We start from the raw sequence: 19,275 nt of genomic DNA on the forward strand, positions 1-19,275 counted from the left end.
CCTCCCTCCCTCCCTCCCTCCCTCCCTTCCTGTGCTTTCTTCTCTCTTGAATCCAGAATCACTGTCTCTATTTTAGCTGAACAACTGGCACCTCTGGAGGTACCAAGCCTTGTCATTAAATTCATTGGAGCTAAATCTAGGATTTTATGCCTAGGTATTCTTGCCTGTAATATTTAGGAAAAACTCAAAATTTGACAAAATACTGAAGCCTTTATTCAGGAAAGCACCTTAACAGATGCTTGGGTGCATATGCAAGTAAGATTGTGACATTCTGAATTGGGATTTCAATTCGTAACTTGCATCAACCAACATTTATTGAAAAAGGTTACTATTTTTATAAGTCATGATATAGCGACTGAAGCTTTTAAATACCACTTCTCAGAAGAATTGTCTGACAAGTAATGATTAGGTTGTTTCTATGTATCATAAAATATGTTTTGTAAATTATATCATGATTTTATAAAACCAGATACATTTTTTGTGTTCTAGCATTTAAAACCTATCATTTTATCTATCTATATATTTATCTAAAAATGAGGATATATTTCCTTATTTTATTAACTAAACGCATATATTTGTGTTGCAAATTGTCAGTTATCTTAATTATTTCGTGTTTGATACTACCAAAAGAGCATGAAAATTCACATATAAGAGGATTTGTTTTAGTTAAACAATAGTATTTTGTCCTCTTTCATTCCCTGTATATACACTCACAATTAACATACAAAGGAGACTTTAATTCTGCTTTCACACACGCATATGACACCCAGGTCCCACTGTGAATATGGAATGCATAAACAGCCACGACATACCTGTAACCTGCCAAAGGGCTGTCACGAAAATGAATTCACTTTTCGTGCTGCAGTCATTTCTGTGACAGTCTCTAGTGAGAATCTGCATGAAATGTTTGACCACATGGAAAATCCAAATCTCTTGACAGGTCTGTCATTATACATTATAGAGCATAACAAAATAGTTTAAAGTTTTACTCCATTAAATCTAAAAAGGAAATGCACATGATTTAAACCAAATGGGAAACTTCACTCTTGTATTAAAACCCCCTTTTTGTGTTTTATTCAGTGTGGCTGTTTTGAAGAATACTTGCATTAAATATTGACTGGAGCCATCTCTGCATTTTAAATATTTTTGAGAAACCATTTTAAAAGAAATCAGGATATTTTTACTTTTTTATTTATTATTTCCTTGCTGAAGAGCTTTAACTCGGGCTGACCTTGAGCTATGAACTTCCTTTCCTGTTTCAGGAAACAAAACTGCCTTTGCATGAAATATGCTTCAAAAGCCCTGGCAAGCCAAAGAGAAAATCATTGCTAGAACTTGGGCAAATAGCATCTGAACCAAGGGAAAACTTTCCTTGAGTGTTGAAATCATGTCCCACCCAAAATGGAAATTTTATATGACCTAAATGACTTAAGAAAACATGATCGCTGAGCAAACTAATATGTATTCTCACCACCTTTGGGAAATGATTTTAACTTAGCTGGATTTCCTAATTTAGCTTTTATTTTTGATGTCATATCCACACTGCAGCCTTAAACCATATCTAATGGACACTGGCTTTTGATTTAAATTCAAGACTTGAATAGTATGCTTGTTCTATTGCCTACTTGACTTTACCAGAAGAGTTCACTTAGTTTTTTGACAAGACAAGCCCCTGATATTTCTTCATACTTTTAACATCTCTTGCAAGTCAACTTTAAACTCTACCCAAGAAACCAAGTGCCATTTTATTGCCACAGGTATCTCCTCTATTGATTAGCTGTAGATTCCTATTGGGCTTTCAGTCCTGTCTAAATTCATGTCAGTTTTAACACTTCCAAAAGACTTAAAATTCACTTGACTCTCTTCCTTTTCTTTTTCTTTCCTTCCTTATTTGCTTTCACCATTTCAAACTCTCCTACTCACTCATCCACTATCATTTTGGTCCATTGGTTTTGATTTGTCTGACACTGCTCTTCATCAGTGCAGTCGCTGCATGTGTTAACATGGGATACCTGTTATTTTCATTATTTAGTCCCAACCCCTATGTCTCCCTCTTCGAAATCAGTGAGCACACCCAGTGACGCAGGCAGCCAGGACTCGGGAGATCTGGGACCCATAGGAAGGTAAGACACAGAGTTGATAGCGATGAATAAATGTGGGGTTTTTTCCACTTTGCTCTTACTTTCCCATTTTTACCTTTGCTTCTGTGAATAAGAATGTGTTGTATCTAATGTGTACTTTTGTTTCTGCATTTTCCACTGTGTGTTACCATCCAGTAAGAGTGGTCTCAGACGTGAGGTAAATAAACGCATGCAGGGTGGTGGGGTGTGTGTAGGGCATGGGCACAAGAGCAACCTTATCTTTGTTCATATGGCTGAAACAGGAAATGAAGTGCCAATCCCAAAATAATTTCTACACTGGAACAGAAAAGAAAGGAGGACGCTGCTGGTAAAGGAACATATGTTCAAGTAAGAAGAGGTCCAAGCAACTATACTGTATATTTTGAGAAATGTAAAACACAGGTCCTAATAGCTCTTTTTGTATCAAACATAAAGCTGAGCTGCCAGCTCATCCAAATCTGTGAGCCAAGACATTGCTAATCACTTGAAAACACAGTGATTGCCCTCTGCAGTTAACAGTTGTCAGGAGTAGACACCATACCTCTACAGACATCAGCGCTAATGTCTCAGGGCTTCAGGTCACCAGATTTCATACCGCACCAGCCTTCTGCTTAGAAAACTCACACCTCTGTAAGCTGAAATTATTTTGTGTCCCCCCTTCAGCCGGATGCAGACACCGTCCCTTGCAACATGGAAGTTGCACAGCTGCTGCTGAATCTGCTCAGCCATTCTCTCAGGTCTACCCTCTAGAAGAAATGGAGGTTGTTAAGTAGAAAAGCCTTAAGATATTGAAGTTCAAAACATAGAAAACAGTGAAATGCTGAATTCATAAATAAATGCAGTAGACTTCAACAAATCAAAGTACTTTGAGCAGAACAAAAATTGTTTTTCAGCAAAGTATAGCCTGCTGTTCAGGATAAAGCTGTTTCCCACAGTCCTACATGAAGCTACGACAACGCTGGCTGGAGGCTTCTGAATTCCTGGTTTTCTTCTGAACCTTAATGCTGTAACTTTTTTACTGTTAAGGTAGTGAAATGCCCTTGGAAGAATTTATTTTACTGTGACGTATGCTAGCATGCTGTCAGCAGCGAGCAGTGAAAGCACATGACCACGTGTCCATACAGAGGAGAACAGAGTTTGTCCTCTTCTTCACAGCTCACAATGTACTGCCTTGCGGGCTTTTGTTGTGGATCCATTTTCTGGCTTCTTGTGGCCATGCTAGGAATTCAGTGGGAATCCCAAGACTGTGTTTGTAGTCCCCCAGCTTGCTTGCCATCCTCTCTGGTATTGAAAGGGCTGTGTTGTGTGCCAGGAAGGCTGAGGGTGTTTGCCTGCAGTGATTGGTTTGTGGTAATGGAAATTCGATAATGTCTGGTCCTGGCCCTGGGGAATCTCTGTAATCTGTGGGTAGTACTGGGTGACAATTAGCTTGTCACTGGGTGCAGGTAGATGTGCTCAGTGTGTGATTGTGGGAATGAGTACACTCAAGCGTGCATATGTGATAGAGCAGTCAAACTTGGAGAGGAAGTTGTTGGTAGACCTCTCATTGCGATGGGTAAACAGGATGAAACCACCACAGCTGTTTTCTCCCTGAGATGCCTAGACCGTACTTCTGACTTATTTTGACTACTGCATATATGAATGCCTGTTTATCTGTACAAGCAAGGTTACTCTGCTTCCTTTTAATGTATCCTTCCATGTCGCTCTCTGTCGTAGAGGGCGCTTTCCCTGGATTCCCTTTCATGCCGTTGTGCCTGGAAAATCTTCCCCTTTTCGCCATTCTGCTCCAAATTTGCTGTACAATGGTAGGCTGAGCACAGGCGTTAGAGGAGAGCAGATTAATTCCAAAGCTGCTCATGCCCCAGTCTCAGAGATAACGGCTTGTCTGTCATTGCTGCTAACACTGCTGCAGAAATAATGAGCTCGCACAGGCTGGCAGAAATCCTGTATGCAGTCTGATTACTCTTTGCTGAAGTGTTTTCCAGAGGAAGATATAGATATTAAAAAAAAAAGCTGTGAGTCATAGATTTTGGTTTACTACAGGAGAGAGGCCTTGTTGAAAGCTTTGAAGAAAGCAAGAGATCCTCATACATTCCCATCTGAGGCAGCAGTTTCCGATGCAGAACTAGGTTGGGTTCATACTCTGTGAGTTGTTGGCACTTCTGGTAGTTATCAGGCAATGTATCAATCTTAATATTGCCAAGTATATCTGAGGTATGTTTTGATTAACAAGCACCTGTGATTTCATACAGAACAGTGAATGTAGTTTAGCCAGAAAGTCAGGTTTATGACATCCACTTTTTGGGACGGACAACTGATAAATTGGAGAGCGTTTGGACAGTGTTAAGTAGTTGTTATCCTGAAACCACAGACCTCACCTACCTTACTTTGCAAGACGAAAACTAACTGGTTTCTTGCTCACCAGGTGTAATAGTTATATGGGGAGCAAAAGGGCCCCAGCAGGCGATGTGTAAGAGCAGCAAATTGTTTGGTGTTGAGGCTGGACAAATAAAAAACCAGAAAAACTTCATAAAAATTTAATGGCAAGACAGGTTAATCACCGTAAAAGCAATTTACCTAAAGACTGTCACTGGACGTTTCTCATTCAGGATAATGTGCCTGCCCAACAGGCAGATAACGGGTCAAACAATAATTCCTTCAGAGAAGTTGTACAGCTTTTTTGTTGCATGGTCACCATGGTCCCTTCTGCCATACGATCTCCAGACTAGTAGTGCTGCTATCCTGCAGGACCATGGTCCGTTATCTCCAGCCCAATAGCTAGAGCAATGCTGTCTTATCCCTGATGCCATTGAGCTTGTTAGGAGAAGGTGTGGGGCAGACTCTGTAATAGCACTAAATTATGGAACCATTTCTGTCCTGTGCAGCCCAGGTTTTTATGGGTTTTTGTGCTGCTTGGCCTTTAGTACCATGTTGCTATTTGTCATAGCCTTTTCACTAGGGATAACACTAGGTTTGGGGAGCGTTCCAGCTTCCCCCTGAGCCATGACAGCAACAGTAAGAATGAGCAGATGTTAGATGAACAACGATGCTAGAAACTATTGACAGTTTTCTTTGAGTGTTTTCAGTTGGACAGGAGAGCCAACTTTTTTATTTGGTGGTCTTGGCGATCAATTCTGGGCAGGCAGAGTCTGGAAGATTTTACCATCACTGTGTGCTTAAGTAGTAGGTTGATTATGTGCTGCTCTTCGTTATCAGTCTGCTCTGAAGAATTCATTACTCTGTTGTTGCACAGAGGGCACCTTGCCTGTCTCCCCATTGCTTTGCACACCCCACTTCACTTTTCTGATGGCAGCGTTGCTTGTACTACGCAGATAGAAGAGGAAAATGGCAGCACAGCCTGAACAGATACCTGTCTCTGTGTACCTGGGTTATTGGTTCACTGGGCTTTCTCTTATGATGTATTCAGATGTGACTCATTTTCCACAAGACAGTGTTGCAGGATGCCTTGAAGATCCTCCTTCGAACAGAGTGTGCTTGGCTCTTTCAGGGTAAGAGACATTGATGCCCAGTGTCCTATTGCTGATGGTCAGCTTATTACAGACATGCCCATCTGAAACATAGATTTCAGCTGACTAGATTTGAGTAAATGTTGTGAAGAAAGGGGCTGAGTTAAAGGCATTTGCTGAGAGCTTCTGTGTTGTAATATGGTGTGAAACACAAATTTGCCTCTTCAAGACTATCAATATGGAGCTTCTTCATCATAACCGTATGCATCTCAGCCCTCCCTAGTAGATACTCTTGAGTTTTTGCTACGTTAGTGTGGCAGAGAGGCCGCTGGCTATCGTAGTACAACTGTCACGAAACTGTGCCCATAGGGAGGCATGTTTGACTACTCAACATACCTTAGACATTGATAAATCTCATCTCAGCACGCACACCTATGGACAGCATGTTTGTGTCGACTGGGAGAGTACACAAGGACAGGGAGCCAGGCAGTGCAATACCAGGTCTTGTGGGCTGAGCCAGCTCTCTGGAAAAGCCCCAGTGTCCTGTCACAGGTAGAGCCAGAGCACTAGGCTTGGTCTGCGCTTTGAGTCCCAGCTCAACATAAGTTAGCAGAAATATATCCGTGCTGGAAGGATGCGCTCCTGTGGCTGGGGAGCTCTCGTCCTAATAACTAGCCTGCATTGGTGTGTATTCATGTATGACCCACAGGCTGGCTGGCTCTTCACCCTGGCATGTTGCACGCTTGGAGGAGTTGCATTTGTGGACCAAGGTGTGATTTATCTGCGTGGCCCATTTTTCCCCTGTGTTCCTCACCACTCCCGTATGTTCCCAGCTGGCATCATTACCCTGCAATGGCAGGTTTGCACAGCAGCACCCCATTTATTGTTGGGCTGGGCTCTGTGTGTGTGTGCGTGCAGTGAAGTCCCGTGCATGCAGCACTTCCCTCTGTGCACTTTGTACTGGAACATGAGAATCCCATTAGGCTGCATATAAGGTTTCCCACCTTCCATCTGCTGAGTAAACTGCACCAGGCTCAGCTGTCTTGGACCTGTAAAGGTTAATGGTTGCCTTTCTTTCTGGAACAGCTTCCTCTGTGCTCTTTTACTTTCTGACTTGCATATTTTGCTGCCCGTACGTTTAGATACCTGATTATTTTGTGGGCTCCCATAAACACGAAGATGATAGGAAGCGTTCTTCATCTTCTGGTAGCTTCTTTGGGAGGATGCTTACTTCAGTGTGGTGTTTTATCTGCTGTAAAATAATGCAAGGTGGATTATTTTGTACTGTTTCTCTCACAGTCCATTGGTTTTGGTGAGCTTGTCTGGCTACAGCTACTCATTCTATAATTATTGTTCCTTCTTGGATTAGGGCATTACATAATAATTAGTTTAAATGGTTCTTACCTGAATTATGTTGTTGTTCCATTGGTAGCACAGTTTTGAGATGTGTTTGATGCACTGAAATCAGTTAGCTTCCTTCAGTGTGTGAAGTGTACTTGCAGTAAAGCAGGGGTAGTCCTTATGTAGATGAAACTGTAAATACTTAATGAAAGTCCCAGTGAGAATGAGTTTGAGCATAGCATTAGGTAGCAAAGAAAAAAATAAAGGGAAATCAGGCTTCTCAAAGAGGTTTTGTAGCAGTAATATGCCCTAGAAGTTAGACCACTCTCGAATCCTGATTGTCTCATCATCACTACAGTTTTTTATCTCTAGATAAAATACAGTATATGAGCAATCCTAGAAGTAGAACAGCTGGCTGTAATACTGGAGGACTTTCCTCTGAGGAGCAATAGCACCTTTGGCTTTGGCCGTTGGCGTAATTTTTAGTCCACTATGCCAGTTCATCTTGCAGTTACTGTGACCTCTGAATGCGTTCCCAGTTGTACTCTGGAGAACATAGCAGCAGCTGTCACATTAGGTTGGATGTCCTCACTGATGGAGAGTCAAGAGCATGTCGTCTTCTCTCTTGTTCCATTTTCAAGTTTGCTGACCAATATTAGTCTGCATTCATGTATGTTTTCATCAGATGTGATTCTGAGTTGCTTCCATCTACCACTTTGGGCCATTTGGGTATAAAAAGAAATACCCTAGGACATCTTTTATTTCACTGTGTTGATGTCCACCCTCAGTTTGTATTGGCCTGCTGCAGGGAGAAACAAATGCAATTCCAGTCTTTTTTTCTCTGCAGCATATTATTTACTCGATTTTGTATATTTATTAGGTGTTTTGCTTTATAATGCAATATCTAAACACACACGAGACTTGTGTTAATCACACATTGTTTCATGTCTGACTCTCAAACACAGACGTTTCTTGCTTCTCAGATATACAAGCAAAAGGAAGGAGGTAGCTCTGGAGCATCTGGACACCAAGGGAGTCAGAGTGTGTCATTACTGTATTTGCCGTTTTACAATTTTGTATTTAATCTTGCTCATTGTCAGTCAAGTTTTTTTTAAAAAAAAAAGGTATCTCTAGTTAAGAAGTGTGTTCTTGCCACATAATATTTAAAAGCACAAAGATTTTTTTTGCTGATCTCTTATGAGTGTATCTAAATGGTCTTCAGGTTCTGTATGCTTTTTAGGCTTTTTGCCTGAAAAATCAGACTTGGCAACTCAGCTTTTATTTTCACTGTTTTATTTTTAAACATCTCCTTACCTAGTACAGTAACGTAACACGTTGACAAGCTGAAGAAAGGGTATCAGAATGCCATTCTCCCTTTTAAATGTCTGCTGTGGTGTTTAATTAGACAGATAAAGAAGGCAAAAGAAGAAGGTGGATCCTGGTCTCTATTTCATTGATATGGGAGGTTGCATTATTATGGTAGATCATCTTTTACAGCCCATGCAGCCTATTTCCTATCTATCTTGTCTTTAGTTATAGAAAGCACCTCTTGCAGACATTAACAAAACCATGTTTCTGAAAGATCTGCTAAAACCACTGCTATAACCGTACCACCTAGGGCTGAGCTACTTTATCATTAAGTAAATGCATTTGACAGGTTCTGTGCAGGGATGCTGTTCCATCATTGCTGCTCAGCTTTGCATTACCAGCAATTCGTGTTACCACGTTCACAAGTGATAGAGATCCTTCTTCAGCTGGGACCAGTACAAGTGAGCCTGCAGCAGCCATAACAGTTATTAGTAGGAGATTTTTTTGTGTGTGTGTGTTTTTTTAAGATCAGTTTATATGTACAAAATGGCTTTAAATGGCTGTTTCATTGGCACACGTATTTCATAAATGGGCTGAGCCAAAGGGAAGCACGGAACAATGTAAAGACTCTGAGGGAGCTACAGGAAAGACCGAGGGGAAATAACTACTTTATGGTGTTTTATTCAGAAAAAGGAGGATCGTAACCCTAGGGACCGTTGTGTAGTGCAGATGTGAGTCTTTCACAGTGGAGAGTCAAGAAAAATGTTTGCTTGGTGGCTAGAGGCACATGGGTTAACCTGTGGGATGCTGGTGTTGCCATGAGTTTTGGTGGCTTTGGGTTTGGTATGGGATGTTTGCCATTACATGGTAAGGCAGAAGTACACATCCCAGCTGTTAAATTTTTTCCCGTATAATTTACTATGACACCATCATCAGGATCTCTTGGCACACATGTTTTATCTCCCAGTTTCCAACACTGTTAGAGGCCAAATCGTGCCTTAATCCTTTGTGACCTGAACCGTGCTGGCATCTGTGAAGGAGTGACGGTGTCGGCCTCCTCTCCTTCCCTGGGGGGACCCTGGCTGTCTCAGCTACCTTCGCCCTGGGAACTCTGCTGCTTTTTAAAGCGATGCTGCAAATCTCTCACGCTTCCCACCCCTGCCCGTTTACAGGAGGGTAACAGGGCTGGCCAGTCCTCCTTCCACAAGCATGGGCTGCTCAGGATGAGTGGCTGCGCTGGGCTGCTTGCACACATCACGGCTTGCCCTGTATTGGTTAGTGTCCGAGGCTGGAGGAAGGCAGGTTTCTTGCAGTCTTTTCCCTCCTTTTGTCCCTGCACAAGAAGAACCGCAATCCTTCTCCTTTATAATGAATGTATATTTAGCCCTAGATATCTGGAGCCTCTCCCTGCTAATTTTTTTTTTTTTAGCCTGTAAACATAAGCAGACACCTTAGGGACTGATACTTGGCAGTTCCTTTCAAGTGTCTGCATATCTGACCTAGAAAGTAGGGAGTGTTTTTCAGTGCATGCCAGATACAAAGTCAGAATGGTCCATATTAATTAGAATCATCTGCAATCCTTTTAGCATGTGAGCCTGTGGCATCATTAAGGATTTTCATGCTTTCATTCCTAAAGGATGGATAGAGTTCAGTCCTCCAGATCTTTGATTATTTTTCTCATTAGCAAGCATCTCCATGCTATAAATTAAAGGAGAAGGAAAGATTGCCATTCCCAGGGTGCTTCATAAAATGCCTTGGAAACCTGAGCCTCAGCTGCATCCAGAAGAAAACAATATTAATGTATAAAGCCCCACTTAACCATTTAGGTTATCAGCCCAGCTGTAGTTACTCCTCTGTAGTTATTTCCAGGCATATCATGCATATATTTAGTCAGACAATCAGATGATTTTAGGCACTAAAACACTAATCCTCTTAAACCAAAACAACTTACTTGCTAAGGCCAGCTCAGCTTAATCAGTTCTCTTGCACAGAATTTCATCTTGATTTAATTAAATTGTGAGATCACCTCCTATGTTAAACTGTTTAACATAGTTAAATGGGTACAGTTTGTGCATCTAGCTGTTTTCTCCTTCACTAGCCTATTAAAAAGCCCCTCAGAAAATCCCCATTCACAATTTTATGTTTGATCTGGAAAAATAAAAAGAGGCTCTAAGTAACTATTTCAGTTACTCAGTTTTTAGGAATTATCTTCAAATCTGTAAATGGGAAATGCTGCCACTGGAAAGATATTGGTAAACCTCCAGATCTTTTTTTTTCTTTTTTTTTTTTTTTGTCAAGGAGTTCTGAAACAGTCTAAGCATCCCATATTAAATTTTTCATAAGCAGAACATTTTGGGTTTCTGTTTAAAACTGATTTTGATTCAGAAATTTTAGTTAAACTTACTTACTTTAAAAATTCAAAACCAGAATATAATTTCTGAGCTGGTCTATTAAAAGTCAGATAATTGGGTCATGAAAGCTTTTGACATTTTGACTGTTGATGTGAAAAATTTTTGATAATTCTCATACAGTGACCTCTTATTTCAACCTAGTTGTAGCAAAAATCTCATCCCCTTCTGGAATGATTTTGCTGTTTCTAGCACAAAATAAATTGTATAAAGAAAGGGAAACACCAAATCTTCTTCCAGCTAGTAGTTACTGGATTTTTGCACTGAAGCAAAAATGAAAATTTGCTGAAATCTTTCAACTTCTTCTTCAGCTGAATAATACCAGACCTAATAATTGTAGGTTCTAGCCTTCGTGTTACCTCTTTGACTCCTCTGAAAGGCTGCGGATTGTCTGTCCTAGATTTGACTGACAAATGTAGCTTTGTCTTTTATGTGATTGTATCCAAAGCCCCGTGAAGTTTATGAGAAAACTTTCCTTCTGTGCGTATCCATGGACTCTAGATCAAAGTGTCCTAACGTGAGTACTGTGGTTCCTTTAAAGCATCTGCAGGAGCTGATAACATGTAAAACTTTTCCTGCCGAGTTTGTTCTTTACATTTGCGATCATTTGAGTTCTATTTTGTCATATAGACTTATCTTGGTATAAAAAACAAGTTGAAAATATTGTTTTAAAAAAGAATTTTCAGGGTTTGCTGCAAGAACAAAGCAACTCATGTCTTCCCTCTCCTGAACGTGTTTTTTATTACTGCACTTTCAAAATGACTGTTCATGCTACCCAGCACTTACAGTAAATCTGTGTCAGTTCACAGGCTCCGCAGAAGCTTCTAACTATTTGACCTTCTGTCCTCGCAGATCCAGCCTGCCGCTCACAGTGACCCTCTTGGCATAAATTTGCAGACTAAGATTTCTGTAGCTATAGCATAGAAATCGTGAGAATGGCAAGGTTCACTACATTGCCAGGAGACAATGTATGAATCAAAGGACAAACGTTAAATATCTCAAATGAGTTCAGCAGATTGGATGAAGCTAACTACTGATTTAATTAGTGGAATTCTGTGAAATGGGAATCAGCAAGGCGTTGGTCCTGTGATATGTCCTTACAGTTAAAGGCATGCCAGTATTGTTCATTCCGATTTAAACGTCAAGAAGATTTTGAAAATCATTAAATACATTCAGCAGCATAGCCTTGATTTAAAAATAATTTTGAAATATGCATGTGTTTTAAGTATTATTTTTCCATGATTTATTATAAATATACCTTAAAAAAAAAAAAAGAGAGAGTATTTTAAACTCATGCCCTTCTGAGAAGGGCTGTTATGGTTGCCAGGCAGCTGAAGGAGAGTGTTCTGCACTCAGGGAGGTCACAGTTGCTCTTTTTATTGGGGAAGACTGGAAGTCAGAGGCGTCAGCCTGCTTGGAAGTGTAAATGCAAACGCAAGTATCTGGCTGTGCTCCAACAGTGGTGCCAATGTATATTTTATTTTATGATTAACAGCCCAGCTCCGAACACAAGAACCCGTGGTGGTGTCAGAGCATACGACTCTGCAAGCATCCACAAGTGTCTTGTTGAGAGGCACAAATCCTCCCTAACCGCTGATAACCATCTTGCTTATAATGTGCTTCAGAAAACAAGTAGCACAAGGAAGGTATTTTCCTTTTGCCAATCCTTTCAAAGTGGAACAGATCTGCAAACCAGAGCACAGATGGCAGCAGAATAGTGGCTTAAATGCAAAGCATCAATTGAGGCAAGCGGTACTTTTCCATCTCTGAGTAGTAGCTTTGACTCTTCTTTTTCTTGATGTATTTTGTTGTGGAGACACACTTTAAATGTAGAAAAAACATCAGAAAGTAAAAATTATAGTGGAGAAAATTAAGATTATAAAAATCTAGAATGAAAGGAATAAAATCAAACAGCTTATCTCGACACATATATATTTTTAAAACATCTGCAGCAATTTCTCACCAACAGTTTCTTAGTTCAGGTTTTCTGATTAATCAACAGTAAAGAAGGAGCTTTGGAGAAACTGATGCAACAAAGTAGGTAGAACTCTTTAAAATTTTATAGTTGGGTAATTATGCAGCCTTAAATTAATTCTGGAAATATTCAGACCTTCAAAAAAGAAGTGTAGATACGTGACAGATTACATATTGAAATTGCCGATAATACTGGATTGTAGTTTGGTGACAACAGTCGTTATCGTATTGAAAAAAGGTATTCAAATGCATCTTAAGCGTTGTATTCCACTGGTGATTTCAAAATAGTTCTCATATCTCACAGTTGTTGCATCCAGTGTTTCTAGGAATAGATGAGTTGAGTGGAACCCGTTTTTCAGTATATCATCCATGTGCAGGTGCACAATTCTTCATGTAAGCAATTCTGAATCTTTTGGAAATTATAATCCAGGCCTACATTTTAAGCATGGGGCTCCTCTTTGCATCCAAGTAAAAAACAAGAATCCTGTTGTTCTTGGCAATTTGGGCCTTTTGGGTTTGCTCTTTTTTCCCTAATGAACTTCTTTTGCTAGTTGCATTTGAAGTTAGAATAGAAGAAAGCAAGAAGCAGACTGAGCCTTGCAGGCTTTCAAGTAGCTCTTCTGTCAGTGCAGAGAGCCCCTTGGCTCTTCATCAGGTGCCAGCAGGGACGTGAAAGGGAGAGCGCAGAATCACACAGCCAAGAGTGGCTGAGGTGGGACAGCACCTCTGGAGACCATCTAGTCGACCCCCCCTGCGCAGAGCACAGTCACCTAGAGCAGGTTGCTCAGTCTGCATCCAGTTGGGTTCTGAGTCTCTGAAAGGATGGAGACTCCACAAACTCCCTGGCCAACCTGTTCCGGTGTTTGACCACCCTCACAGTAATGAATTTTTTTCTTATGTTTAAGTGGCATTTCCTTTTCTCAGTTTGTGTCTATTGCCTCTTGCCCTATCCCTGGGCACTACCAAGAGGAGTCTGGCTCCATCTTCTTTACTCACCCTCCCAAGTCACCTACCCAAGATAGTTGGGCTGTTCTCCCCAAATTCCCCCCAACCTCTGAAACCTACTCACAGTTGGAGTCTGCTGCATGGAGCCATCTCCTGTCTTTCTGTTCCTATGCAGAGAGCCCATGGTGACATATTTCACTGTTGGAGCGTTTCATTTAGTTGCCTAAAGGTAGTAAAATACCCATTGTAATGTCAAGACCCCCTGCTACCCCAAATGGGGAAAATGAGACCAGTCATTTCTTCTTAACATTTTAGAAGCTTTGCTCTGGTAAGCAAAGTTGCTATTTGGCTTCGGATGCTGTGGACAACTCCTTATGTTGTGGTTGAGTCTCTCCTTCAATTCTTGTCTCTCTGTTTAGTAACAAATTATGTTCTGCTTAATGAGATTGGCCTTTGATCGCTGAAAACCTCAGCACAGCTTAATCTGTGGAGTCATGGCACACTCCGCTGTATTTTAGGGTTAGGAGGGCATAGCTATTTCCCACACAAAGGGTCATTTTAGGACATTGCTGTTGCTGCAAGGGAAAATGCTGGGTTTGGGATGCTGTCAGTTCTAATGGTGCTTCATTAGGGACACATCTGGGTATCTCAGTTCAGTAGAGACCTCAGGATTCGGTACACTGCCAGTGCAGTTTTCTCCTGGTCTGGAAAGCACAACAGCTCTTGGTGACAGGAGTTGCCACAGTACGGTGCTTGCTTTCCTCTAGTTCTGCTGTAAGGTGTGATTTGCAACACAGCAAAGTGATTTCTACCCTGTAAGAGGCCCCTTGGGAAAGCAGGGTTCGCTGTTATTTCTGTGAGTAGCCTTTTTCAAAAGCATGGATTTTCAAGTCTGGTTGCTCTTGACCTGGGAAGGGAGAGTTGGGGGGAGAAAAGAAGTCATGCAGAACACATGTTTTGCAGCATCAGCAACAGATGAGGGAGGATTTGACTTTAGCTTCAGGGAAGCAGAGTCAGAACTAAGTTGCCAGCATGTTGCACACTGGTTGAATGAAAAGCGTTGGATTGGGGCACTTACCAGAGCCAAGTTGTACTGCAATCTGTCCGTGATTCTGAATATTAAATATTTTATGGTGGTGATTGAATAAGTATATGTATTGGCACTGATGCCTTACGTGTTTCATATACTATCACTGAGGTCAGACCCAGAGTTGTTTAAATCAGCTGAGACGTTCTCATGGATTCCAGATCGTTTTAGATGACAGACTCCATGCTTAATGCTTTTGGAAGTTGGGAAATTTCTAAAAGAGTTCAAATATTTTGTTTTATTTTTAGTTTGTATGGTTTAGTTGTTTCCACATTTTTAATCTACATAATTGACATTATGCAGTCAGAATAAAATCTTCTGGAAGTAAGGTTCCGTGGGACATCGTAACAGATGGCAAAGTGCCTGGTTTTCCATGGTAGTAATAATACAGAAAAGAGAATATTCGTGTTCAAATTCCTTTCACCTCCCACCTTACATTTTGCAATGTTCTCTTAAAACTGTGCTCTGAATATCTCCCTAAGGCTTCAGACATGTATTCAGAATAGAAAAATGTAACAAGGTGCTTTACCATCCAATCCTTTAATAAATGGGGATATCTGGGCCTCTTCCTCCCCTTGTTTTTTTTTCTGCAGGTTATTCCCCTACTGACTGGAGAGAAAGAAGATGCATTGTATCAAAATCATCTGGTACTTTTTCAGTACTAAGAGCTGAAACAGGACCAGAATTAATATTGTCCTAAATTCAAGGAAAAAAAAATAGATTCTTGAGATCATTATACAGAGCAAATAGAGAATATGAAAATATGCTTATCTAATGGAAGAGAGTGAAAGCAGATCAGTCTAAAGAGGAGTAATAACACTTGTACCTTGTCTACTTAGTGCAAGATCTAAAAGCCCTCATTCCCTTCGTGCTGCTTTAGAACAATCTGTTGTTTGATGATAGTTCCAGCTTTTTATCCTACAGCCAGCCAAGGGCAGCCGTTGTGCACCGAACGCGTAAAAGGAAGATTGATAGCAGGGCTATTGTTCATCCCTGTGTGGGAGACTTATATAGCAACCGGCTTTGAAACAATGTCGGCTCGTTCTGATTAAAACAGCGTCTGTGCTGCCTGGGTGGTGGGAACGGGCTGATCTGGCTTAGGCCTCACTGTGCTGCTCGTGCTTGGTGGCTTTCCAGGGCCCCTTCCCATGCCGTGTGCTCTCGCCGGAGGAGGCTCCGCTCTGCTGGTCTGCCGGAGATCTGTTCAAGGGAGTGCAAGGGAGCGCTACTTTTCCCTGCTTGGTCTAATGCTCATCTCTTTTCCCCATAAAAATGTTAAGGTAAAATGATTTATATCTTTTCTACACAGATCTGTGCCAAAATCCATTGAATCCAATTTAGGGGGACTTTCACCAGCTTGTGGTTTCTGAAAGGGTCCAGAGGTGGAGCACCTCTGCCTGAGTGCTGAGCTACCGGGCAAGCGGTTCTCCTGGGCCATGCACTTGGCTTCGGGCTCTGTATTGTTACTCCCTCTGCCCCTGTCTTTGGGTGACTGGAAGTCCAAAAACTGATTTCCTTTTTCTTTTATGAAGAAGAAAGAAAAAAGAGGAACAGCACCTAATCCTTTTCTTCATGAAGAAATCTCTGGAGAAAGAACTTGTGCACTAGATTTGAAGACGTTTGGCACCACTTTTTCACTGAGATCCAATGGCATTTCACAATCCCCAGTCAGAACTGTCCACAGGAGAACAAGCATAGTGGTGATGCTCATCCAAATGATCAAGGAATGTCATACGCTGTGTCTGCTCATCACAAACGGATCAGCTTTAATTTCCTAGTCTGGTTGACAGCACAGGCTATTCAACATCGCCTTTGGGTTGCTAATCCTCAAAGAATCTATTTATTTCTTTTTCAATGTTATTGCCATGGAAACTGGCTAAATTGCAGGTCCAGATTACATCTTTACTGTTCCCTCCCTTTCATTTTGATCTGCAGACATTCTTCAGGTGCCAGGAAGAGGCAAAAGGCAAATCAATATTGTTCCTTGAAACATCTAGTCACTCCCTATGCCCTCCAGCCTCCACGCTGTGAGTGTAGCTGCTTGCGTTCTGTATCTCCCAGGGCAAGAGACTTGAAACCTGAAGATCTGTTACCTGCAGCCTCTTTTTCTGTGATAACATTGCTCAGCTGAGCTTGCGAGGGCAACCCAGCAGATTGCTTCCTTATCTATTTTTCAAGCCTTTGCAAGTGGTAACACAACGATGCAGAGAGAACAATCACCATTTGGAGCAGAAATCTAGGAAATGTTTTGCAGAAGCACTGAAACTGTTGAAAACAGGTGTGATCAGGTGAATTGCTATTGAAAGTACATATCAATGACAAGAATGGTGAAGTCTCTATGTCAGAATCCAGATAATGAAGTACTTAAGGGAAGAACATGTCTCTACTACATGTATGGTCTGCATGTAACAAATGATGGCCTAAACCATGGGTTTTGCTGTTCTCATATTTGGGGGATTTGAGTGCTGTCTTGAGTGTGTGAGAACTCTGAATTTATTTTGTTTAGGCATTCAGCTGAGTACAAGGTCAACATGCCCTCTCTTGTAACTTGGTCTGGATGCTTAGAGGTAGAATGTAGAGGCTATACCTCTTTAGAGACCTGTTGCAAGCTTTTGTTTTAACCAGAAGATAATGGAGTTCTTCCTGATGGAATAGTCTTTATCCCTTGGGAAATTTTGTAGGTTTGAAAGTGGATGGAGGGACGGGACTGAAATGAGTTATGTATGTTTTCTTTTAAGTGTTTGGAAAACCTGGATATGCATAAGTAGCCCCTAGGCAGCTATAAGACTAGAAACTGGCATTCACATGGCGTGTCCTAATACATGCTACTGACCTTGGTGGCATTACAAGAGTCATTTTCACACAGATAGCATTTCTGATGGAGTATTTATAATGCATTAGTCACTGATGCTTTTGCCTCGCATCAAGCGTTCAGATCCTTATGTCCGCTTCCCTTTCCACTCTACTTGAGCTACAGTCAAGTTACAAGGAAAAAAATCTGTTCTGCATTACTGTATAGTTTTGTCTCTGACCCTTTTGTAATACAGTTTCATTTTGGAGAATTCTTTCCGTATCACTGTAAAGTCTTTCACGCCAATACACATCACTGTGGATCATAAGAAGTTGAGGGGAAGAAGTGCCCTTATGTTGCATGGGAAAGCACTTGCACACTACAATTCTTCGTTCTTTTTGTACGTACAGGGTGTTGAGATTAATTCTTTTTCACTCTGACATGGCAGATGCCCTTGTCTGTTTCTCCAGAGAGTGAGTTAAGATTCTTTTTCACTCTGACATGGCAGAGTGCAGCACATGCCCTTGTCTGTTTCTCCAGAGAGTGAGTTAACATTGGTAATAGAATGGGTGAGTTTACTAAGTACAGGAGGTAGCACAATTATATGGCTTTAAGAGATTTATTTCTATCCTAATTCAATAACTTGTTAGTTTATATGAGTGATTCATTGGCAGAGGTTGCTATTGTTGCAGAAAGGCTTGTGTAAATTGAGCATGGCTGGTTAGATGGCTGGTTTGGGCTGAACCTGGTAATATTATGTTCTCTGTATCCTCAAAATTTGTACTCAGAAGAAATGAGGGGAGTTTTTAATTTTGAGGACTATCATTATCCAGTCTGTCTGCATGATTTGCTTGCTGTAGTGAAGGAGTGCTTTCCTTTGCTTTAGCCTCTGCTAGTGAGGGCAATGCCTAATCTCATTTTCATACTGCAGGAAAAGGTCCTCAGGAGCCAAACTCGTATTCCTGACTCTGTCATGGATTCTGGCAGTTTTCTTGCATATGAGATATGGCTTCCTGAGGGAGGAGAAATAAAGTAAAATCAAGAGCCAGGGAATGAGTGGGCACTTCTGAAAATGCTGGCCTCAATATGTCAATTTTTGTATTTCTAAAGTGAGGGATTATAAGTATTTCGCAGGACTCCAGCAAGGCTCTGTGAGCATTTGCAAAGTGTTTTAGAGATGTCAAGCATGTCAAGTGGCACTGCAATGCAAGGAACAACGTCTTCACTTCAGACCACACCTCTGGAGCATTCATACATTTGGTGACAGTCCCATACGGCAGCAGTCCATTAAGAGACTGTCATAGATCTGAGTGCCCCAGATGTATCATTCCCCTCTTCCCCAGAAAGTTTATCTGGACCAAAAGAAGAATAGTTTGTTTATATGTCCCAGACACCTCCAGAATATGTCAGAGCTGGTGTCAGTGTGCCATTTGTTGGCCTATGCACTACGTGCTGTTCGTGCCCAGAGCACTGTTTTACAGGATGGCTTGCCGTCAGTCTCAGAAGTGTGCGAAGGGCTAGACTCTGCGCTGGAGATCATGGCTAGTGCTCAGTTCACCTTACCAGAAATGCCTGCAGATTTTACAGATTATTGTGAATGCATCAAGCATAGTTTGAGAGTTCAATCTTTCAGAAAAAGAAGGGGAAAAAAAGTGTAATTAACCAATATCTGAAAGGAAACCCAGCTTCTTCCCTTTGTTTACCGATAATATGTAATTTTAATAAGTTGCCTGCCTTGTCACAGTTGGACATACAAACCTTGTCTGACATACTGTGGCTTTCCCTTGCACTTGGAGATTGAATGTACTACACAGAGCATGTGACTAATGAGATG

At 41.3% G+C, this 19,275-nt stretch overlaps 1 protein-coding gene across 4 annotated transcripts in view; it reads left to right on the forward strand.

The window, feature by feature from the left end:
- The window catches only part of DYNC1I1 (dynein cytoplasmic 1 intermediate chain 1), a 176,820-nt gene that overhangs the window by 3,981 nt on the left and 153,564 nt on the right, over positions 1-19,275 (forward strand). For 2 of the 4 annotated variants that reach the window (XM_009641943.2, XM_009641959.2), the window contains exon 3: positions 1,982-2,123. In XM_009641943.2, the coding sequence (XP_009640238.1) occupies positions 1,982-2,123 (142 nt within the window). The remainder of the gene's footprint in view (positions 1-1,981; positions 2,124-19,275) is intronic. The other 2 variants (XM_009641950.2, XM_009641979.2) reach the window with 1 other exon arrangement.

Source organism: Egretta garzetta, unplaced genomic scaffold (assembly GCF_000687185.1).
Source record: "Egretta garzetta isolate BGI_Z169 unplaced genomic scaffold, ASM68718v1 scaffold30, whole genome shotgun sequence".
NCBI lineage: Eukaryota > Metazoa > Chordata > Aves > Pelecaniformes > Ardeidae > Egretta > Egretta garzetta.